We start from the raw sequence: 23,382 nt of genomic DNA on the forward strand, positions 1-23,382 counted from the left end.
ACTGGCATGTTGATCAGCACGGTTCTGGTCTTCTTGGGTGAGATTATGTTTTCAGTCTCCGGTGTGCCGCCTCCTGTACCACACGGGCATGTCATTGAATGAGACAGTGAAGAATAATGTTCTTAAGTGCTGTTGGTGAAATCCAGCAGCGAAGAGTTCAACATCAAGTATTTTATAGCCTATAATTGTATGTCCCTTCAAAGCAAATCGTCCCACACGTTTTCTTGTGTCATGTGTGCCTCGAGTTGACCCTGGCACTGGGTGCGCCGCCACGCAGGGCCGGGAGTGCCGCATCGTGTGCGGGCGTCCGCGCGCTCCCCGCCCTCTGCCGCAGCGCGGGCAGCGCGGCGCACCTTGTTGCCACGCTTGGCACTGTGTAACCGAGCGTCGGCTCGCCACCCCGACCTTGACAGTGTCACCGTTGTCAGCCGCTGCCCAGGTCAACTGCCCGCATCCTGCCTGGCGGGTCACCAAGTACTGCAGGCGAGGCGGCCGCCGGAAAGCACCGCGACGCTTAGTCGTGGCGCGGCCCGCGGCTGGCACTCGCACCGGCACTGCTACTTGTTCGCTCTTTGCTCGCTCTTATTATGTAATGTCCTCAATCGCATGATACCTCAATTGGGAGAAGTATTCTTTCTCGGCACAGCAGGCAGGCAGAGGATGGCGTGACAAGATAAAAAAAAAATACTAGCAACATGATATGCCCCAACAAAAAACAAAGATGATTTTTTTATCTCTAAAAAGAGTTAAGGCTGATTAGATTTTCCCGTTTCTTTCTTCATCGGTTGCGTAGCAGCGGCAGAGACCTTGATCTTGGCGGAGGTAGGGGCCGGGAAGGTGGTGAAAAAACAGCCTGTGAACCAGTGTGCACGTGCTGGAGGGACGGACCCGCGGCGGTGCTCATCTGTCCCGCAGGAAGGGTATATAAGACCCCGAGGGTGGCCCGCCCCGCAGTGGTCAGGGCGGCGCGCTGTGGTGCTCCTGTGTCACGTCCTGTGTGCACCTGCGAGTGTTGCGTGCACCTCAACCTTCCGCGCGAGGCCTACAGTGTGCACAAGGAAATATTGTTTTACTGCCTCGTATATTATCCATTACCTGGCGTGTGTTGCCCGAGACGTCTGGCGGCGGGCCGCCTGACACGCAGCCGAGACGCGGCGTGACCCGGCGTTGGTCCGCGGCCGACATGAGGCTGCTGGCGCCGGCTGTCGTGGTGGCCCTCGTGGCCCTGGCTGCTGCAGGTCAGTTCTCCCCCAAGTTGGTGCAGATCCGTCCCACGAAAAGAATAAAGGAGAAGGAAAAGAGGAATGAGATGGAGCGCTTTTGGCAAACACAGTAATGGCATGAAGAGCATTAAGCAACCTGCCGTGCACCCTTCCTGAAGAGCAAGTTGTACAATCAGTGTGTCCTGGCAGTCCTTACATGCCGTGAAGAGGAACGGGATGAAGCGCAATTGGTAGATATAGTAATGCCATGAAAATCCACTCCCTGAAGAGAAAGGTGTACAGTTAGTGTAACCTGCCGGTCCTTACATACGGAGACAAGGAACGGGAGGGAACCACGCTTTTGGTGAACTTAGTAATATCATGAATAGCAACCTGCCTGCCACCCGCCCTGAATAGAAAGGTGTACGATTAGTGTGTCTCGCCGGTCCTAACACACGGTTCAGCAACTAGGCGCCGCATAAAAGACTGAGATAGATAGATAGATAGATAGATAGACAGAGAGAGAGAGAGAGAGAGAGAGAGAGAGAGAGAGAGAGAGAGAGAGAGAGAGAATGCTGGGTATAACGCGTGTGTGTGTGTGTGTGTTGGAGTGGTCAGGGAACACGCCTCGCCTGTAATATTATATGTTGTAGGTAGTACGTATTTCTGTGCATACTTCTGTCCTCTCTTGGTCCAATTTCGTCGACTTCTTGTAGTGAGATGAACAAGTGGAACACCGATTGACTGCTTAAGCTTCGTTCCTCTGGGTCTACGATTGGGTAGTAGCATATATATAAAGTTTGGAGCATACGTTTAGATGCGCGTGGAGGCAGAAGCGATGAGTGGCCGGAAGAGAGATCAGGGGTCATAATCCTAAACCTATCGGCGCCCAAGCACATACATTTAACATGGCTTTCGTAGGATATTTTTATAGGCATTTTCATGGGTACTTTTATGACCCTGGTGGTTCTTTGACAACGTTTCTCCGTCCTGTCGGCCCTTTGAGCGGTGGGGGAGAATTAACCCACCACCCCGGGACACAACACAAGGCCAGCGGGACATCTCGGCAAGACGTGTGGGGGGGGGGGGGGGTTAAGTGAGGAGACGATTAAATGTGGAACGTTTCTTGTGGATTATAGCTCGTCCACCGTTGCCAGATTATACCCAGAGCATAGTATTTACCGGTTTCTGACGCATAACTATTGGCAGGAAACATCAGGAATTAACTATTTTAACGATAACTATGTATGGATCTCGTTATTGGGGCCCAGGAGACAGTTTTGGGGTTGGAAGTCGGTAAATATAAGAGGCTGAGTACGACAATCTGGCAACGTTCATCTCGTCTGCCCCCGTGGAAGTTGAGGGATACCGGGCCGCATATTCCCGAAGTCTGCGGGTCTGTGGTCCCTGAGTGAAGACGCTCGGCTGTAACTTCGAAACTAACCACGGACCGTTCTGGAAAATGCTCTTATAATGATTCCCCCAACCAAACCTTACATGACCTAACCTAACCTAACCTATCCTGCCGAGTTCAAGAGTAGGCGGCACATACCCGTACAGACTTCGGGAATATGCCACCGGGCCTAACGAGGGGATTGGTCTGGCGCGTCACCTCCATCTTAACAACGCCTGGTCACTTTCCTTCACACGTCGCCAGGTGCACATATATCAACCATCACGAAAGGAAGGGTGAACAGCTGGGTGGGCTACACGCCGACTGCCCGGACCGGGATTAGAACCCAGTCCCGCACGTTGGTAGTCAGGGACGTTAACCACTGCACCGCGGGGGCTCGCTTTTTTTTTTACAGCAAATTAAGGAGACAGCTCAAGGGCAAAAAAAAGAATAAAGGAAATAATAATGAAAAAAAAAAAACCGCTATTCGCTGCTCCAATATATGTAATATGATATAAATGTACAACTTCTGAACTGCTCGCGAAAACAAACAAACAAAAAAGAAATGTAGCCCACTCCTGTTTGTCCATTCATACTCTATTTTTACGATTGTTTTTTTCACACACAAAAGCAAAGAAAATCGCGTGTCACATATACATACACACACACACATACATACATTCATACATACATTCATACATACATACATACTTACATGCATACACACACACAAACATACACATTTTTTACTCTTGAAATTATAGCACCGTAGGTTTGATAAGTATTAGGGACGATGTGTATTTAATGTATTTATTTATTTATTTATATGTTAATTCGGTTATTTATAAAGTGATGGTGTTTATATATGTATACTCAACTTCGAGGATATAATATACGTGATAGAAACTCCATTAAAACACAAGAGTTATATTTTTCCCTTATTTATTATTGTATTTACTTCATTTTGGTTTCCTTTTTTTCTTCAGATGACGCCGAGCCAGTGTGCGCTAAGACCTGCAGCGCCTCGGGTGAGTACAGACACGGGACTCTGAAATAATTCTCTCTCTCTCTCTCTCTCTCTCTCTCTCTCTCTCTCTCTCTCTCTCTCTCTCTCTCTCTCTCATTATCTATCTCCCTATCTATCTCCCTATCTACCTATTTATCTTTCATCACAATATTACTAAGCCGGTTCTCGCCTTTTCCCTTCTATTCATAAATCTATCTCCTAATCTTCGTATAAATCATTAACCTTCATTTTCCTAACTAACTTCCTATCTTACCTTCTGTATATCTTTCTTCTACCTTTGTTTTGTGAGTTCGTGTGTCAAGGTGAATCTAGAGACAAGTGGCCGAAAGAGAAGGTCAGGAAGGAGTCATATTTTTAACCCTATCGGCACCCAAGCATACACATTTAACAAGGCCTTCGTTGGATATTTAGGCATTTTCATTGGTAGTTTTGTGACCCTGGTGGTAGTTTGACAAAGTTTTTGCACCGTGAAGGAAGGGGTCAAATGCTTTACCCCTATCGGCGGCACCCAAGCACACACATTTAACAAGGCCTTCGTTGGATATTTAGGCATTTTCATTGGTAGTTTTGTGACCCTGGTGGTAGTTTGACAAAGTTTTTGCACCGTGAAGGAAGGGGTCATATGCTTTACCCCTATCGGCGGCACTCAAGCACACACATTTAACAAGGCTTTCGTTGGATATTTAAGCATTTTCATTGGTAGTTTTGTGACCCTGGTGGTAGTTTGACAAAGTTTTTGCACCGTGAAGGAAGGGGTCAAATGCTTTACCCCTATCGGCGGCACCCAAGCACACACATTTAACAAGGCTTTCGTTGGATATTTAAGCATTTTCATTGGTAGTTTTGTGACCCTGGTGGTAGTTTGACAAAGTTTTTGCACCGTGAAGGAAGGGGTCGTATGCTTTATCCCTATCGGCGGCACCCAAGCACACACATTTAACAAGGCTTTCGTTGGATATTTAAGAATTTTCATTGGTAGTTTTGTGACCCTGGTGGTAGTTTGACAAAGATTCTGCAGCATGAACATAAAGAAACACTCATGGGGACGCGTTTTACCTCCTTCCTGGCCTTTAGAAATAATTGATGTCAGTGAAAGGAGCGTCTATATAAGGTTAGTAAGACACTTTTGCTTCTCACATCAGCTATTTCTAAAGGTCAAAGAAGGGGTCAGCCGGGTACTAATGAGTGTTTCTTTAGGTTCATGGTACAGAAGAAGGGTCAAACTACCACCAGGGTCATAAAACAACCCCTGAAAATGCCCACAACTCCTACGAAAGCCTTGTCAAATGGGTGTTCTTGGGCGACGAAATGTCTTATTATACGACCAATATATGAGTCCGCATTCTTGAACCTCTCGGCGTCTCAGTTCGCCTGTTTGAGAAGCCTCTCGTGAAAGTTGCTGCAGGGCTTTTCATGAACTGTTTTGTGATCCTGGTGATAGTTTTACACGCCCTGTGCACCTTGAACGGGAGAAACACCCATTAAACACACGGTTAATCGTCTCTGTGGCCTTGGGAGATAGTCGTAACGGGGGCCAGTGACGTTTAAGAATTTGAGTTTCGGAAGGAGAGGTGTCTTGGGTCGGTGCTGTCAGAAGCTTCCACCTCTCACATCATCTGCTTCCAAAGGCCAAACAGGAGATCAGTCGGGTCCTCATGAGTGTTTTTTTTAGACTCACCTTACAGAAGAAGGGTCAAACTACCACCAGGGTCATAAAACTACCCCTGGATATGCCCACAACTACGAAAGCCTTGTCAAATATGTGTTTCTTAAGGGTCATGGTACCGAGGAAGGGTCAAACTACCACCAGGGTCATAAAACTACCCCTGGATATGCCCACAACTACGAAAGCCTTGTCAAATATGTGTTTCTTAAGGGTCATGGTACCGAGGAAGGGTCAAACTACCACCAGGGTCATAAAACTACCCCTGGAAATGCCCACAACAACTACGAAAGCCTTGTCAAATACGTGTTTCTTTAGGTACATGGTATCGAGGAAGGATCTAACTACCACCAGGGTCACAAAACTACTCCCGGAAATGCCCACAACGCCTACGAAAGCCTTGTCAAATACGTGTTTCTTTAGGTTCATGGTATCGAGGAAGGATCTAACTACCACCAGGGTCATAAAACTACTGGAAATACCCACAGCTCCTTCGAAAGCCTTGTCAAATACGTGTTTCTTTAGGTTCATGGTATCGAGAGCCTTGTCAAATATGTTTCTTTTAGGTTCATGGTACGAGGAAAGGTCAAACTACCACCAGAATGCCTTGTCAAATACGTGTTTCTTTAAGTTCATGGTATCGAGGAAGGATCTAACTACCACCAGGGTCACAAAACTACTCCCGGAAATGCCCACAACGCCTACGAAAGCCTTGTCAAATACGTGTTTCTTTAGGTTCATGGTATCGAGGAAGGATCTAACTACCACCAGGGTCACAAAACTACTCCCGGAAATGCCCACAACGCCTACGAAAGCCTTGTCAAATACGTGTTTCTTTAAGTTCATGGTATCGAGGAAGGATCTAACTACCACCAGGGTCACAAAACTACTCCCGGAAATGCCCACAACGCCTACGAAAGCCGTGTCAAACATGTGTGCTGGGACCCGGAAGTGTTCAAGAATATACGGCCGTTGATACTCGTCTCTTCTCTCCTCTATCATTGGTTTCTGTGTTCCCGTGTGTAGATGATGGCTCGGGGTTCCAACCATGGCACCAGTATGTGTTCGTGTACCGGGGGGAGGCCAGCACTAGCACCAGCACCAGCACGGGCGAGCACCAGCAGCACCAGTCGACCCTGAGTGTGGCGGCGAGGGTCGTGGTGACTGCTGGAGCCTCGCCTTGTGACCTCAGAATGCAGGTGAGGGTCACACACACACACACACACACACACACACACAAACAAACACAAACAAACATTCACGAGGTAGATAGATAGATAGATAAAGAGACAGAGAGAGAGATACATACATACATACATACAGACAGACAGACAGACAGACAGACAGACAGGGAAATGCTAAAGATGTAGAACAAGTCAATTTTCAGAACCGAACCATAAATAAACTGAATATCTTACCAAATTAAATCATGCGTCAGAACCATCCACACACAACCTTGGGTAACACGCGGGTCATAGAAGCCTTGACCCATCCCTGTAAAGGTAAAAGAAGGAAAAATCACATACCAAAAAACTCTGACTGGATGACGAATAACGGATGGCGGATGACTGAATGATGGATGGCTTGTATATTATTAGATATGACATACACATACTCCAGGACGATATGGGTGCATGGATGACTAATGGTGGGGTTGGGAAGGGGGCATTGTGGATGAAGTTGAAAGTCACACCGCAAAACTCTCCGGTATCCTCCACCCGCGTTTCACATACTCTTGCCCGTCAGATCCCGAGCTTGGAGATGCAGGGCGATTCGTGGTGGCTCACGCAGGCTGTGCAGGCCCACGACTTGTACTTCAGGTGAGTTTCCCCTTAGAACCATTGCCGGGAAGGAAGGATTATATACCCAGTGAGTCCCAACCTTTGACTTATGATTCGTTACCAGTATATAATCGGTCACATGAACTCTGTCTTATACCGACCCCTACTAATACCATTCAGGGAACATGATGGAAACTAGTTGTGTGAGAGGACTTGCTTCTTGTAGTCTCCTTATGCATCTATTGGGAATTTGTGAGTTGTGAATGCGTCAAAGTGTTCATCCTAGCCCTGTTCTTCTGCCCCTTTCAGTTACCAGGGCGGCCGCGTGGAGGAGCTTTGTCCCCACGAGGAGGAGGTCCCCGCCGCCACCAACTTCAAGCGGTCCGTGTTGTCACTACTGCACACAAGCATGAACCTCGACAACCCCAAGGACAAGCTGATAGTGCAGGAGGTGAGTCTACTGCTACTATTATTACTACTACTACTACTACTGCTACTACTGCTACTACTACAATACGACTACTTCTTCTTCTTCTTCTACTACTACTACTACTACTACTACTACTACTACTACTACTACTACTACTACCACTACTATTACAACAGATTATGATATGTGTAACTGTTGTTTATTTTTGTATTATGAGATCAACCAATTGCCAACTTATCTATCTATCTACTAACTATCTATTTGCCTATCTGTGTGTATGTGTCCAGCAATCTTTTATCTATCTGTCTATCTTTCTATCTATTTATCTATCTATCTATCTGTGTATCAATCTATCTATCTCTTTCCCCTTCAGAGTGACATCGCAGGGGAGTGCAGGACAGAGTACCACCTCATGATCAGGGGGGAGGACAATCTTGTGTTCAACAAGACCAAGAACGACTGCCTGGCCCAACACTCCCAGCTCCCGCACCTCCCTCACAGCCCTGCACCCTTCACCCTCCCCCTGGCAGCTCCCTTCTTCAGGTAAACCAAACTACAGCTGTCTACCTACCCACCCAGAGCCTGTATATTCAGACATTTAGGGGCTTACAAAAGTCCTCATTTCGTAAGGTTTTTGTTGAGGTTGTTGTGGGTATTTCCATGGGTAGTTTTATGAGCCTAGTGATAGTTTGACAAGGCTTTCCATATTCTCAGACATTTTAGGGCTTACACACACACACACACACACACACACGTTTTGTAAGGCTTTCGTAGAGGTTGTGTTAATTTCCATGGGTAGTTTTATGAGCCTTGTAATAGTTTGACAAGGCTTCCTATATTCTCTGACATTTTAGGGCTTACACACACACACACACACACACACACACACACGTTTTGTAAGGCTTTCGTAGAGGTTGTGTTTATTTCCATGGGTAGTTTTATGAGCCTAATGATAGTTTGGCAAGGCTCCCCCCCCCCACACACACACACATTTCATAAGGCTTTTGTAGAGGTTGTGGGCATCTCCATGGGTGGTTTTATGAGCCTAGCGATAATCTGACAAGGCTTCTTCACCTTACAGCCATTCTAAGTCCAGGTATAAGGTGGAGTTTGATGCCACCTGTGTTTTAAGGTCACAATTCTCACTGACAGGAGCAACCAGGAGTGCCTCATGGAGAGCCAGAGGGGCGTGTGGAAGAGTGTGGAGTGCCAGCAGCATGTGAAGGTGGATGGCCCTCTGGCACCCTCAGAAGGACCCATCTCCTTCACCTTGTCCTCCAGTCTTGTCCTCGAGACGTCAAGGCCTGAAAGGAGTGCGCACGCCTCGCACCAAGGTAACTTTTTTTTTTTTACATTTGCATTAGAAAACTGTACACCATTAGAATTAGTTTGAGTAGAAAGTTTAACATCTTGCCTCTCTGAATGACTAAACCCAACACCTTCCACCCCAAAGAACAATGGGCAAGAAGAGAGTCACTGAGGATGAGCCTTGAGGAGAGGGAGGAGGCGGAGGAGGAGGGTGTCAGGCAGCCCCATGAGTCTTCCCACACCCAGACACAGGTGAGTCTTTGAACCACACACTCGGAGCTTTCCTATCCTTATTGTTCCTATCCTTATTTTCTTATCCTTACCTTACACTGAACTCAACCACTAGTTTTTACAGTGCACTCGATCATTTTCAACCAACAGGACAGGGCCATAATATATCTGTATCTTGTGACTATAGTTTCCTTTTATCCTTGACCCGTCCGCTGTGATTAGTTCGGCATTGGCCTTCACTGGTAGCCTGGTAACATATTCTCCCAGGTCTTTCTCTGCCTCCGTGGTGGATAGTGGTGTATTTCCCATGTGGTATTGGTGTGCTGGATTTTCCCTCCCAAGGTGCAGGACTTTACATTTTTCTTCATTAGATTGTATCAGCCACTTTTTGCTCCATTCCTGTAGCTTGGTGATGTCTTCTTGTAGGAAATCTGCATCCAAGGGGTTAATACTGACTGACTCTGTTTTTCATAATGTTCCTTCCTTCCATTCCTGTAGCTTGGTGATGTCTTCTGGTAGGAAATCAACATCCAAGGGGTTAATATCAACTGACTCTGTTTTTCATAATGTTCCTTCCTTTCATTGCTGTAGCTTGGTGATGTCTTCTTGTAGGAAATCAACATCCAAGGGGTTAATATCGACTGACTCTGTTTTTCATAATGTTCCTTCCATTCCTGTAGCTTGGTGATGTCTTCTGGTAGGAAATCAACATCCAAGGGGTTAATATCGACTGACTCTGTTTTTCATAATGTTCCTTCCTTCCTGCACCAGGCTGCCGATGCCTTACGTGCGCTGGCAAGGATGGAGGAGAAGGAGGAGCGGCCGCGTGTGTTCGGTCACCTGGTGGAGCGTATGAGTCGCCTCGACCAGCAGGGGGTGCAGGAACTGTGGGACACCTTCAGCGAGATGGAAAACCACAAGTAAGGAGAGGAGGATCAGCGTGCTTGTTTCAGTGAGGGACAGTCTTGTGGGCAATGATGATAGTTTCAAGAGGAGGGTATCAGGTCGCCTCTCCTCCCGAAATTGACGTATCTTTCAGTCACTCCTCTTTATTCTTTTGTAGGAGCAGTGAGTAGCATTTTTTTTTTTCATTATTCTCTCCTTTTTTTTGCCCTTGAACTGTTTCCTCTTCTGTAAAAAAAAAAAAAGTTGAAAGTTTCAGTCATTAGTAGATAAATGGATTTCTCTTATTATTATTATTATCATTATTATTTAACAACCTTATTATCCCTTATGAGATTCAATGGGCTATGGTTCTCTCCCACTCCTGGTGATTGTTTATGAATGGAGTAACTGAATGCGCTAGCCGGAAAGTAAAATTCACATCACAGTTGACCCCATTCCCAGACCATGATACGTTCAGTTAGGGACAGACTCTAGCCGTGACTGTCAGGATAGTCCTCATAGGGGTAGGGGGCTAGTTCACAAAGTAGCCCCCATCACACAGTTTTCCTTTGGGCTCCAGAAAGTCTTAACCCGTCCGCTGCGATTGGCACGGATTTGGCCTTCACTGGTAGCCTGGTAACATATCCTCCCAGGTCTTTCTCTGCCTCTGTGGTGGATAGTGGAGTGTTTCCCATGTGGTATTGGTATGCTGGATATCCTCTCCCAAGGTGCATGACATTGAATTGAAGCAGCCATTCTTTGTTCCATTTCTGTAGCTTGGCGATATCTTCTTGTAGGAAATCTGCAGTCAGAGGGTTAAGGAATTGCAGCAGTCTGGGTAGGGGGCTAGTTCACAAAGAAGCCCCCATCATACAGTTTTCCTTAGTGCCCCAGAAAGTCTCAATATCACCTTTTTGAGTCCCTCCGATCACTCTCCTCAGGGACTTCATGCTGGATGGCTTCCTGGCATGTGACTCTGGGCCGTGTGTGGGGCTGGTGACGCGCCTGGCAAGTCTTGAGCCAGCCACACTCCCACCTGCCACACTGTCCTCCTGGCTGGCAGCAATGCACCTCCAGTCCCAAGCTGACCCCTCGTCCATCACTCACATTATGGTGCGTAGAGAGCTGTGTGTGTGTGTGTGTGGGAATGTGTGTGTGTTTGTGTGAGTGTGTGAATGTGTTCTCTCTCTATCGCCATGTTTAGTTTTTATTCCTTTCCTTTGCTCTTTCTTCTGTCTTTCAATGTTATTTGTTCCTCTCTGTCCTCCTCCTTCTCTTCCTCTTCCTCCTCTTCTTCCTCCTGTCTCTCTCTCTCCAACAAGTTGATAATTCCTTTTTGTTCTCCTCCTCCTCCTCCTCCTCCTCCTCCTCCTCCTCCTCCTCTTCCTCCTCCTGTCTCTATCTCCATCAAATTATTAATTCATTTTTGTCCTCCTCCTTCTCCTCCTCCTCCTCTTCCTTCTGTTTCTCTCTCCATCTAATTCATTTTTGTCCTCTTCCTTTTCCTCCTCCTCCTGTCTCTCTCTCCTTCAAGTTCTATATTCCTTGCTGCCATTCTTCTCCTCCTCCTCCTCCTCCTCCTCCTCCTCCTCCTGTCCCTTGTAGCATTAAAATAAACCTTCCTATGTTGTGTCCTGCAGAGCCTGGTGGAGAGTCATCTTGGAGTGAGGGAGGCAGCAGTGATGGCAGCCTCCAGCGTGGTGTTCAGAGCGTGCCAGAAGAACTCCAGTGCCTGCCACACTCATGCCCAGTGAGTGCTTGATGTGTGTGTGTGTGTGTGTGTGTGTGTGTGTGTGTGTGTGTGTATCATGCTCTTTCCTGGTCTTCACTCCTCCTCCTTCTCCTCCTCCTCTTCATTCAGTTTTCCTTTTTCTTTGTGCGTATGTGTGTATCTGTGTGTATATCCATGTGTCCTCCCCTTACAGACCCTTCCTGAAGCACATTAGACAGGAGGTGGGTGAGGGCTGTGAGTGGGGTCAGGACAAGCAACAACAGCAGAGGGTCAAGTTTGCCCTGCAGGCGCTCGGCAACGCTGGAGTGGTCCCAAAAGACAACTTCCCACAGAGATGCTATAAGGTGAGGGAAGCTTTGTTTGTCTTCTTTTTGACAGCAAGGGAGGCAGGTTAACCCGGTAACTGTGAGGATTATATTTCTCTAAGCAAGAAAAATGAGAAAAAATCATCACTCACACAAACCATTTCATAATATATATCAATGCATCATCTATTTTGGGGGGTTTATATCATGGCAGAAATTTGGCCCGTCGCTGCTACACGGTAAAGCCACAAATTTGGCCCATCGCTGCTACACGGTTAAGGGCAGGAAATAAGAACAGCAACAGAAAGGCCCATGATGCATATAGAGAGGAAGGAAAAGTTAGTTAATCAGCATTTTTTTATATAATTTCAAGACAGCTTAAGATTATAATTTCCCCCGTCAGAATTGAGGTTACTTCTTACCCTCCCAAAGACACACAGAACTGCTACAAGGTGAGGGAGTCTGCACTTTATATACAGAGGAAAAGTTGCCTAATCTACGTACTTTCTATTATTTCAAGACAGTTTAAGATTAGAATTTCCCCGTCAAAATTGAGGTTACTTTTTACCCTCCCCAAAGACACACAGAACTGCTAGAAGGTGGGACTCTAAGCTGCTTATAGAGACAGAGAGGAAAAGTTGGCTAATCTGTACACTTTCTACAATTTCAGGACAATTTCCCCGCCAGAACTAAGCTTACTTTTCCCCTCCCCAGAACAAGCTGCTGCCAACGGAGCTTCGCGTGGCAGCCCTGCAGACCCTGAGGCGTGTCGGCTGCCAGGACTCTGAGGCTCCGTGGACTGTGAGTATTACTATGAGGGGCTGAGGGTCTGCTTGTGAGGAGTCCAGGTACCATACATAGCAAAGGGTGTGTGTTTTTGAATGGAATGAGGACTCCAACAAGGGTGATATTAATAAGGTTATGGTATCAATGGCTGTGTGTGTTAATGAGTGGATAGAGGCTGATATTCTATAAGGTTCTGGTTGTAAAAGAGTTAAAGATCCATTGAGTAAAGTCCTTCCTTGGTGGTGCAGGTTCTGGAGGATGGCCAAGACAGTGTTGAGGTCCGCCTGGCTGCCTACCTGGCCCTGCAGCCCTGCGCCGCCGTCGCTCCACGCTTCTTCCTCCGCCTGCAAACACTGCTGGAGAAGGAGGAGGTCAACCAAGGTAACGATGCAAGAGTTCACTGCCATCTTCACTCTCTCGTCCCTGGCAATAATGTACTTTGAAACAGACTTTTTCTCTAGGGGGGTCAACCAAATAAAGGTGTTTTTCATCTTCTAGTTGGGTCATTCATCTGGATTTTCACTTTCTTCAGTTTTCTTTGTGTAGGAGAAGCACACTGTGTTGTTATGTCACTTAGTGTTGCCCTTGTGCTGCCTCCTGGACGCTGAAAAAAAGTCATTCACAACAATATATGGGTGTTCTTCATCTTCCAGTGGGGTCGTTCATCTGGACCCACGTGCGTAACCTGGCGGATCAGCCCGGGGCCAGCCAGGGGGAGCAGGAGGTGGCTCGCCTGGCCGCCCAGCTCACCCTCGACAACAAGTTCAACACCAATGGCTTCCAGGCCTCCAAGAATTACCGGCTGGCACAGTTCAGTGACACAGTGAGTGGGTCCTCTGGGGGTTGCATGTAATCAATGGATCACAAGGGTCAGAGTATTTTAAATATGGATAGGAGTAAAAAAAAATGCAGTCACTTGTGGAAAAGATTAATTATTTGAACCATTGAAAGTTGAAGCCCAAGTTTGAATGGGTACTGTTTTTCCAAGGGATTGCTACTACTACTACTACTACTACTACTCTCCTTCATATTCCATTCATTTTCTTCTCCATTCTCAAAATCCACTTAATGCTTTCTCCTTTTTTCATATAACAATCTTCTCTCTCTCCCTTCCTTTAGTCCGAGTGTTCCTATTCCTCACCCTCAGTGTCTTACAGCTTGGCGTCGGAGGCATCGTCGACGGGGACGTAATCTTCACCCCAGAGTCTTACCTCCCACGCGCCGCTGCCGTCAACCTCACGCTGCAGCTCTTGGGCAAATCCGTCAACCTGTTTGAGATCGGAGGCAACTTCAAGGGACTGGAAGACTACGTTGAGAGGTTCTTTGGGAAGGGAAGTTACTTTGAGAACGAGGAGATTCAGAAACTGCTCCAGAACCTTCGCCCCAAGAGAGACGCGCGTGACGAGAAGCTTGAGGAATACCAGGCGCTGTACGACAAGGCCAAGGAGAGGAAGGAGGCCGTGGAGGGAGGGGAGGAGCCAGCGGCCGCCCTGTACCTGCGTGTCTTTGGCGATGAACTGATGCGCTCGGACAACATCCTGACCGCTGATCCTCTGAAGGCCATCCAGGAGGCCGTCCAGCGACTCTCTTCACATAAGAACTTCCAGGTGTGTTGGCAGCCATTGATGTGTGTTCAGTTGGCAAATAAGGGAATTAGATTAGGTTAAGGGGTCTAGAAAGGGATTAGATTAGGTTAATGGGGTTAGGAAAGGGATTAGATTAGGTTAAGGGGGTTTAGAAGGTAACATATACACCCAGGTCTTTCTCTGCCTCCGTGGTGGATAGTGGAGTGTTTCCCATGTGGTATATCCCCTCCCAAGGTGCATGACTTTACATTTCTCTTCATTGAATTGTAGCAGCCATTCTTTGTTCCATTCCTGTAGCTTGGTGATGTCTTCTGGTAGGAAATCCACAGTCAAGGGGTTAAAACACTGCGGGTAATGAACAAACTCTTTCTCCAATTCCAGGTCATGAGTCAGGAGTTTGTGACGCCCACACTCCTTGGCTTCCCGCTGAGGCTCAAGTACAACATGTCCGGCTCGCTCTCCCTCAGCAAGGAAGGCAGGTTTGATATGGCGGGCCCGGGGCAGCTGTTACTGGAGGGGCGGCTCTCCCCCTCTGTGACCGTGGCCGCCGATGAAACGTTCCTCCTGGATGGCTACGGGAGCTACAGCGGCATCAAGCGGAGCACCACGCACCACACACACACTCATCTCGGCGGGAAGATCAGCATCCGCGGCGGCCATCTTGTCGACATCCAGCTGGACCTGCCTGAGACGGAGGTGATGAAGATCCACTCCTCCGTTAAGGTCACTGTGTATTCCAATGCCGACCAGGGGTGGAGCGAACCGGCAACGCAGACGCCGCCGCAGACGTCTGAAGGCTGCTCGTCCAAGGCTCTGAGTGACGCCATTGGGCTCCAGGTCTGCAGCAGGGAGACTCAGGCTACACAGCTCACCATGGGGACCTTAGCCGACGCCAACCTTTACGAGAGGCAGATTGTGGTGACAAAATCCGACAACTTTGATAAATTTGTGTTCTCTTTCCGAAACACCGCAAGCAACATGGAGGCTGTTTTTGACACCCCCGGCTCCTCCGTCGACCGAAGAGTCAGCGTTGTGTTGGACAGTCGCGCCGACGGTGTGGGCGGCACTGTGGAGGTCCCCGGCAGGCAGGTGGAGGGCCAATACCGCTGGTCCTCGACACTTAAAAGACTGGCACTCAAGTATTACAAAGACTCGCAGCCACATGCAGAGTTTGACGCCTCCCTGCAGAGTGAGAGGGAAGGGCCGGGTATGAGGCACACGTCCCTGCTGGTGGTGGCCCTGCCTGGCCTATGGGAGGTGAAGGCCAATGGCTCGCTGCTCCAGGCACCCGAGAGTCTGTCCTGGGATGCCACCTTCATGTCCAGCTTCCAGGATGACCCTCTGGCCACACAAGGTAAGGAACTCTACTCACCTCCTCCTCTTCCTCCTCCTCATCATTCATTTGTTATTTTCAGAAGCCTGGGACAAGTTCATTAGTACCTTAGAGCTGGGGACGTGAAATTCTTCCCCGTACATCAATTTTGGGTTTTAAGGTCTTGTGTTACGGGTTAGGAGGTGCCTCAGGGTGCTTACAGTCTCCTTATAATAATATCATCATTATCATCATCATTTCGTTGGACACTTTATGGCTCTCCTCCATTCTACTCTGTCTTCTGCCCGATGCTCATCCAATCCCATCAGTGCCAAGTCTTCCTGTATACACCTTCTCCATGTTTTCCTAGGTCTACCAACTGGTCTTCTTCCTTCTATCTCCAATCTCTCCAAAACTCCCAGCACTGTATCCTCCCCTGCTCTCTTTACATGTCCAAACCATCGAAGTCTTTCCCTTCTGAGCACTGTTTCCAGGTCCTCTACTCCACATCCGTTAGCTACATCTGCACTGGACACCTTGCCTTGTCTCCTTATATCATTGTGTATCCTCCCCTCTTTGTAGTAAATAACTGGTGACATGAAATTCTTCCTCATACATTAGCTATAGGTCTTGAGGTGTCATATCACTGGTGTTACATTGTCGGGAGTTATCATAGGTCACTTACTTGTGGTCTTGTTAAATCTTTGTGTATCTTTCTCTCTCTTTCAGGCAAGTGGGAGGTGATGGAGGAGCAGCACCAGGCCTCGGCACGGGTCATGATGGGGCAGTACTTCGGCTCAGCGTCCGGGAGCGTTCTGTGCGAGGCGGAGCTGACGGTGGTGGAGGCCAAGTGTGAGTACGGGTTAGACGGAGCGCAGACCGACTCTCTTGCTCTCAGCGCTCGACTGACGGAGAAGATGGTGAACGGAGAGAAGTCCTTGGAGGGCCGTGTGTCTGTGCAGGTAGGTGACGGCTGATTGGTTTTGTTGTTTGTAATGTTTTTTTACGGCAGAGGAAACAGTTCAAGGGCAAGAAAAATAAAGAATAATAGTGAAAAAAAGCCCGCAAGTCTTACTATAAATATGTTTCTTCTTTTTGGTGTTTTAGTTGTTTTTGTTCTTGTTTTTTGTTCTTTATTTCTTTTTTTCTTCTTTTTTTTACTCCACTATCTTCCTCTTCTTCCTTTTCTGCCTCTTTTTCTTCTTCTACTTTTTCTCCTACTTCTTCTCTTTCTTCCTCTTCTCTCTCCGTCCTCCCTGAGTTCACATGAGCATAATTAAGTAGGACAACTGCATACATAAATGGCGCTGACCACTAAGAACACTCACAGCCCCGACTTGCATGCATAAGAATGACAGACTGTTTGATGATAATGTAACCTTTATGGTCCACTTCCAGGTGTGTTGGCAGTCTTTGATGTGTGCACAGTTGGCAAATAAGGGAATCAGATTAGGTTATGGGGGTTTAGAATGGGTTAGATTAGGTTAAGGGGGTTTAGAAGGGGGTTAGATTAGGTTTAGGGGGTTAAGAAGGGGTTAGATTAGGTTAAGGGGGTTAAGAAGGGGTTAGATTAGGTTATGGGGGTTTAGAAGGGGGTTAGATTAGGTTTAGGGGGTTAAGAAGGGGTTAGATTAGGTTAAGGGGGTTTAGAAGGGGGTTAGATTAGGTTAAGAGTGTTTAGAGGGGGTTAGATTAGGTTAAGGGTGTTTAGAAGGGGTTAGATCAGGTTAAGAGTGTTTAGAAGGGGGTTAGATTAGGTTATGGGGCTTTAGAAAGGGTTAGATTAGGTTAAGGGTGTTTAGAAGGGGGTTAGATTAGGTTAATGGGGTTTAGAAGGGGGTTAGATTAGGTTAAGAGTGTTAAGAAGGGGGTTAGATTAGGTTAAGGGTGTTTAGAAGGGGTAAGATTAGGTTAAGAGTGTTTAGAAGGGGGTTAGATTAGGTTATGGGGGTTTAGAAGGGGGTTAGATTAGGTTTAGGGGGTTTAGAAGGGGGTTAGACTAGGTTAAGGGGGTTTAGAAGGGGGTTAGATTAGGTTAAGAGTGTTTAGAGGGGGTTAGATTAGGTTAAGGGTGTTTAGAAGGGGTAAGATTAGGTGAAGGGTGTTTAGAACTTCTCCTCTTCTCTTCATAGTCAAGCCAGGCGGATGCGGGGCTGACCGTGGATGTGCTGCACCAACCTGGCAACACTGCAGCCAATGCCAGCCTCTCCCTCAGCGGTGCAAAGGTAAGGGAAGCTTCTCGGTCGCTGGCGGAGTTGAAACCACCTCTGTTTTTTATAATGGGAAGGCCAGTCAGGGCAGCGGGCTCCAAACAGCATCAGAATTGGGTGGTTACATGAGCTTACCATATTTATATTTATACCTATGTAGTCTATGGGCTATGCTGTTTAACCCGTCCGCTGCGATTGGCACGGATTTGGCCTTCACTGGTAACCTGGTAACATATAGTCCCAGGTCTTTCTCTGCCTCTGTGGTGGATAGTGGAGTGTTTCCCATGTGGTATTGGTGTGCTGGATTAACATATAGTCCCAGGTCTTTCTCTGCCTCTGTGGTGGATAGTGGAGTGTTTCCCATGTGGTATTGGTGTGCTGGATATCCCCTCCCAAGGTGCAGGACTTTACATTTTTCTTCATTGAATTGTAGCAGCCACTTTTTGCCCCATTCCTGTAGCTTGGTGATGTCTTTGGTAGGAAATGGGCAGTCAAGGGGTTAATTCTCACTCTTTTAATTCAGTTTCTCATCACGTTTTCTTTTTAATCATGCCAGCTATCCCTCGTGTCTGTTTCCATCTCTTATTGAAATCATTCTCATTAGCTTATTAAATTCACATTGCATCCCCCATGACAAGCTTTTTAACATAATGCCTCACTAGATACTTTTCTTCCCCTCAGATAAACTCAACCCTGGTGTCGAGGAACATTGGCGAGGGAGACAAGAGGGACGTTGAGATGGCCTTCAGCGTGTTCAGTCAGCAGCTGGCCCTGGACTACCTGGGCCGTGTGCTGTACAAGGTGAGGGCCGACACGTAATCACAGGAAGGGCCTTGAGTTGGTATTGTGAGACGCTTCCACCCTTCACATCAACTATTTCCAAAGCCTATAAAAGTGATCAGTCGGGTTCTAATGAGTGTTTCTTACCAGGCATCGGATGGAGCTCTCCAGGCCGAGGCCGAGGCAAGGCTTGGCTCTCTGGGTCACATGAAGCTGTCACTGAGCCACCTCCTGCAGTGTCAACCCTTCCACGCCCTGGCTGGCATCCACCTGGAACTCAATGACCACCTGCTTCAAGCCAGCTACAATGTGGACCTTAGCAAACCCGGCCACAAGGAGATAATGGTGAGTGTTAACCCGTCTGCTGTGACTGGCATGGATTTGGCCTTCTCTGATAGCCTGGTGGCATATAGTCCCAGGTCTTTCTCTGCCTCTGTAGTGTCGTACCAATCAACCCTTATGTCAAGCTGTTTTCTGTCTCTTATTCAAATCTTTCTTTTTTCATGATAAGTTACCTAATATAATACCTCTCTAGATCCTTGTCCTTCCAACCAACCCATATGTCAAACTGTTTTCTCTCTCTCTTATTCAAATCTTTCTTTTTTCATGATAAGTTACCTAATATAATACCTCTAGATCCTTGTCCTTCCAACCAACCCATATGTCAAACTATTTTCTCTCTCTCCTATTCAAATCTTTCTTTTTTCATGATAAGTTACCTAATATAATACCTCTCTAGATCCTTGTCCTTCCAACCAACCCATATGTCAAACTGTTTTCTCTCTCTCCTATTCAAATCTTTCTTTTTCCACCAAATTGGGCAGGTTTTGATAATGAGAAACCTGTTGTCCTTTGTTCCATAGGTTCATAGTGCAGTGGGTGCCGCCAGCGCAGGGTTTTACGCCGAGGTCGACCACGCCCGCACCAAGCCCTTCCAGATGCATGCGAAGGTGTTTGGCGGCAGGGACGGCCAGCAGGTTGGCGCTGCGCTGCACTCCACCTCAGACGCCCAATGGGAGGCCTTCAGCGGCTCTGCGGAGGTGGGTATTGTCCACGATGGGTTGTAGCTTGTCAGTTGGACCCAGAGACAAAGGAATGACACGTTATCCTGAACTGTCCTCATGTTAAACTCAGTCTCATGTGAAACTCAAAATAGTGATGGTCAATATTTTTTTTCTTTACACATGACAATCCACAGATCAAGATACTATCCTGAACTGTCCTCATGTTAAAATCAGTCTCACGTGAAACTCAAAATAGTGATGGTCGATATTTTCTTTTCTTTACACTTGACAACCCTCAGATCAAGATGTATTCCACTTACTTCCACAGACAAGTTGACAATCCATAGACTAAGATTGGTTGTAGCCTGTCAATTGGGTCCACACATTCCCACAGACAAGTTGACAATCCATAGACTAAGATTGGTTGTAGCCTGTCAATTGGGTCCACATATTCCCACAGACAAGTTGATAATCTATAGACTAAGATTGGTTGTAGCCTGTCAATTGGGTCCACATATTCCCACAGACAAGTTGATAATCTATAGACTAAGATTGGTTGTAGCCTGTCAATTGGGTCCACACATTCCCACAGACAAGTTGACAATCCATAGACTAAGATTGGTTGTAGCCTGTCAATTGGGTCCACACATTCCCACAGACAAGTTGACAATCCATAGACTAAGATTGGTTGTAGCCTGTCAATTGGGTCCACATATTCCCACAGACAAGTTGACAATCTATAGACTAAGATTGGTTGTAGCCTGTCAATTGGGTCCACATATTCCCACAGACAAGTTGACAATCCATAGACTAAGATTGGTTGTAGCCTGTCAATTGGGTCCACTTATATCCAGAGACAAGGTTTGACGGTCCTTATTCTTTCCCCACAGCTGACCTGGTTTGACTGGTCCTCTGAAGTGAGACACGAAGCCCTCTGGAGTGATGGCTTGCAGGAACTCAATCTCTTCAGTGGCCAGAAGTCTTTCAATATAGCGCACAGGGTAAGAAGCCAAGTCATTTTATAGGAGTTGTAGTTTTGTAGGGGCAGCGCGTAACGGGTATTTTTGTTTTCATGATGGCCTTGTGCTCCTTCCTTTGCAGTTTTACGATTAGTAGCCCTTAGATGGCGGCAGTATTTGAAGAGCGGCTCCCCCCCAAAATCTATCTACCCATATCTCTGACGCCCTGTTCCCTTGCATGAACTTCCCTCCAAGGGGTGGCCGCAGCAGAAGTGTCTCCATCTCTCCCTGTTCTGGCACTCCTTCTCAGCACACTCTGTCCTGCCATTTCCAACTCTCTCGCTTCAAAATTAATTGTCTATACGTAGTCACTGCCGACCTTAGGACCGTAGCATATATATATAGTCATGCTGCATAATGGATGTTTTAACTATCATCTGTATATGGATTCCACCACAGTCTGGACGTGTTGTTTTATTCCTGCCATACGAAACTGACCGACTGAATTTTGGAGTGGAAAAATTTGGGCGACTTTTCCGATACCCTATGCCCCTGTCCACCCAGCACTGAATGGGTACCAGTTATTGATCGGGGGCTGTGTTTCGTCTCCTGGGATCTGTTCCCTTCTATAATTCCTTCCCCTTCTGTCTCTCTCTGGCATATGACCACAGATGTTGCACCGACTAAACAAAACTTTCCAACTTTCCGACTGAATTTTGGACCGTTTATATACGGATAGATCCACCACTATCTAAGGGTTAAGAAGACTGTTTATGATTCCCGCAGGTTGCTGGAAAGGTGCAGGAAGAGAGCCTTGAGAGCTATGGGGCCATGGTGAAGGATGGGGCCGAGGTGCTTTTCCACATCAGAGGCGCCTTGCTCAAGTATGTACACAGCGGCTGGTGTTTGTAATCTCCCTCCTCTTCTTCTTTTCACCTGTCACCCTTGTTTTCCTTTGTGGGGGTGGACGGATGCTGAGTCTCTCCCTCTCTTGGCATGTATGGAAAACTGTACGTCTTTATATCCTTCAAACAAGTTCCCTTTCTCAATTTCTTACTGTGGCGCCTTTGCTGTCTCCTCCCGGGTGTTCATCCCTCTCCAGCACTACCTCCAGGCTTTCTTCAGTCTTCCAGCTGGTCTCCTCCCTTCTGTCACCACCCCTTACCTTCTCTGAGTATATGGCTCTCCTCCTCCTCCTCCTCCTCCTCCTCTTCCTCCTCCTCCTCTTCCTCCCTCCTCTTGACATTCCTAAACCATCTATGTGTTTGTCTATGTGTGTGTTTGTAAGGCACTGAGAGAGCTTGAGTACATAGAGGCTTGACTGTATATATGTCCCTCCTCCTCCTCCTCCTCCTCCTCCTCCTCCTCCTCCTCTTCCTCCCTCCTCTTGACATTCCTAAACCATCTATGTGTTTGTCTATGTGTGTGTTTGTAAGGCACTGAGAGAGCTTGAGTACAAAGAGGCTTGACTGTATGATACTTTCCAGGGATCAACAACACTCGCCCTTGGGGAATTATACTTTTAATGGAGATCTCATCCTGCTGAGGAGTGAGCTGTCGGTGTCTGGCACGCTGAATCAGTCAAACACTCAGCAGGTGAAGGCCGAGGCGGAGGTCAGACTCACCCTGCCTGATGCCCGGACCTCCGAAGTGCTCCTCACTCTCTCGCACGCCTTCGACGGAGCCATCAGGGAAGTTAATGTAAGTTTTGTCGATTGTTTTATTTCACTGTTGTTGAATTTATTTATTGATCAAACGTGTCATACTACTACTACTACTACTACTACTACTACTACTACTGTTATAGCTTCTACTTTATAGGTACTTAAACTCCCTCAGTGGAACATACTACTACTACTACTACTACTACTACTACTACTACTATGCTTTGAGTTTCACATGAGACTGACTTTAACACGAGGGCAGTTCAGGATAATGTGCCATTCCTTTGTGTCCCTTGTCGTCACGCGTCCCAGGTCTCGTCTACATCCAGCGGCCTCACCTACGAAGGACAGTTCAGGCTGGTGCGTCGCCACGGCTGGTTCTCCAATGACTCTCTCAGCCTCAGCGTCAATGTCTCCACGCCTGTCACTCACCTCCGCTCGGCCGCCCTTCTGCTGGAGACTCACACGGACCCCTCGCTGGTGGACTTTGTGGAGCTGGAGGTGGAGGACTTCAAGGTAAGGGAGAGGTGGATTATTTGGGATTTATTTTTGGTTTGATTTTTTTTTCTTTTCTTCCTCCTTTTTTTTCTTGTTCTTGTTTTTCTTTTTACACACACACACACACACACACACACACACACACACACACACACACACACACACACACACGACTAAATTACCGGAAACTCTGAGAGAACATACTTATGAAGAAAGACTGGAGAAATTGGGACTAACAACACCGGAGAGCAGAAGAGAGAGAGGGGACCTAATAGCATTGTACAGGATTCAAGAGGGATTGAAGAAATTGGGCAGAGAAGACTTAGTGGTACGTGACAGAAGTGTTACAAGAGGCAATGGTAAGAAATTGAAGAAGAGCGACTGTAGGAGAGACATCAAGAAATACAGTTTTCCATACAGAAGCATAACAACATGGAACGGACTTGACGAGGAGACTGTGTGTGCAAAAATGATTCATGGATTTAAAGTCAAACTGGATAATAAGCGTTATGGAGACGGGACAGCACAAGCCTAGTACAGCTCTTTTCCTGTATTTCACAACTAGGTAAATATACACACACACACACACACACACACACACACACACATTCCCCCTTTATTACAGA

The 23,382-nt window shown here is 47.1% G+C and overlaps 2 protein-coding genes across 2 annotated transcripts in view; both read left to right on the forward strand.

Moving 5' to 3' along the window:
- The window catches only part of LOC127007956 (zinc finger and BTB domain-containing protein 17-like), a 56,369-nt gene that overhangs the window by 19,544 nt on the left and 13,443 nt on the right, over nucleotides 1–23,382 (forward strand). The gene's annotated exons all lie outside the window — the stretch shown is intronic.
- LOC127007955 (uncharacterized) overlaps nucleotides 820–23,382 on the forward strand; it is a 46,908-nt gene continuing 24,345 nt past the window's right edge. The window contains exons 1-26 of the mRNA XM_050879501.1: nucleotides 820–1,238; nucleotides 3,582–3,623; nucleotides 6,312–6,484; nucleotides 7,032–7,105; nucleotides 7,376–7,517; nucleotides 7,870–8,039; nucleotides 8,649–8,830; nucleotides 8,950–9,056; nucleotides 9,807–9,955; nucleotides 10,862–11,033; nucleotides 11,561–11,670; nucleotides 11,846–11,996; nucleotides 12,672–12,758; nucleotides 12,992–13,124; nucleotides 13,397–13,566; nucleotides 13,901–14,350; nucleotides 14,711–15,683; nucleotides 16,371–16,603; nucleotides 17,774–17,866; nucleotides 18,533–18,652; nucleotides 18,782–18,976; nucleotides 19,495–19,671; nucleotides 20,526–20,636; nucleotides 21,381–21,478; nucleotides 22,082–22,295; nucleotides 22,571–22,774. Of these exons, the coding sequence (XP_050735458.1) occupies nucleotides 1,184–1,238; nucleotides 3,582–3,623; nucleotides 6,312–6,484; nucleotides 7,032–7,105; nucleotides 7,376–7,517; nucleotides 7,870–8,039; nucleotides 8,649–8,830; nucleotides 8,950–9,056; nucleotides 9,807–9,955; nucleotides 10,862–11,033; nucleotides 11,561–11,670; nucleotides 11,846–11,996; nucleotides 12,672–12,758; nucleotides 12,992–13,124; nucleotides 13,397–13,566; nucleotides 13,901–14,350; nucleotides 14,711–15,683; nucleotides 16,371–16,603; nucleotides 17,774–17,866; nucleotides 18,533–18,652; nucleotides 18,782–18,976; nucleotides 19,495–19,671; nucleotides 20,526–20,636; nucleotides 21,381–21,478; nucleotides 22,082–22,295; nucleotides 22,571–22,774 (4,785 nt within the window). The 5' untranslated portion in view covers nucleotides 820–1,183. The remainder of the gene's footprint in view (nucleotides 1,239–3,581; nucleotides 3,624–6,311; nucleotides 6,485–7,031; nucleotides 7,106–7,375; nucleotides 7,518–7,869; nucleotides 8,040–8,648; nucleotides 8,831–8,949; nucleotides 9,057–9,806; nucleotides 9,956–10,861; nucleotides 11,034–11,560; nucleotides 11,671–11,845; nucleotides 11,997–12,671; nucleotides 12,759–12,991; nucleotides 13,125–13,396; nucleotides 13,567–13,900; nucleotides 14,351–14,710; nucleotides 15,684–16,370; nucleotides 16,604–17,773; nucleotides 17,867–18,532; nucleotides 18,653–18,781; nucleotides 18,977–19,494; nucleotides 19,672–20,525; nucleotides 20,637–21,380; nucleotides 21,479–22,081; nucleotides 22,296–22,570; nucleotides 22,775–23,382) is intronic.

Source organism: Eriocheir sinensis, chromosome 36, assembly GCF_024679095.1.
Source record: "Eriocheir sinensis breed Jianghai 21 chromosome 36, ASM2467909v1, whole genome shotgun sequence".
Taxonomy (NCBI): Eukaryota; Metazoa; Arthropoda; class Malacostraca; order Decapoda; family Varunidae; genus Eriocheir; species Eriocheir sinensis.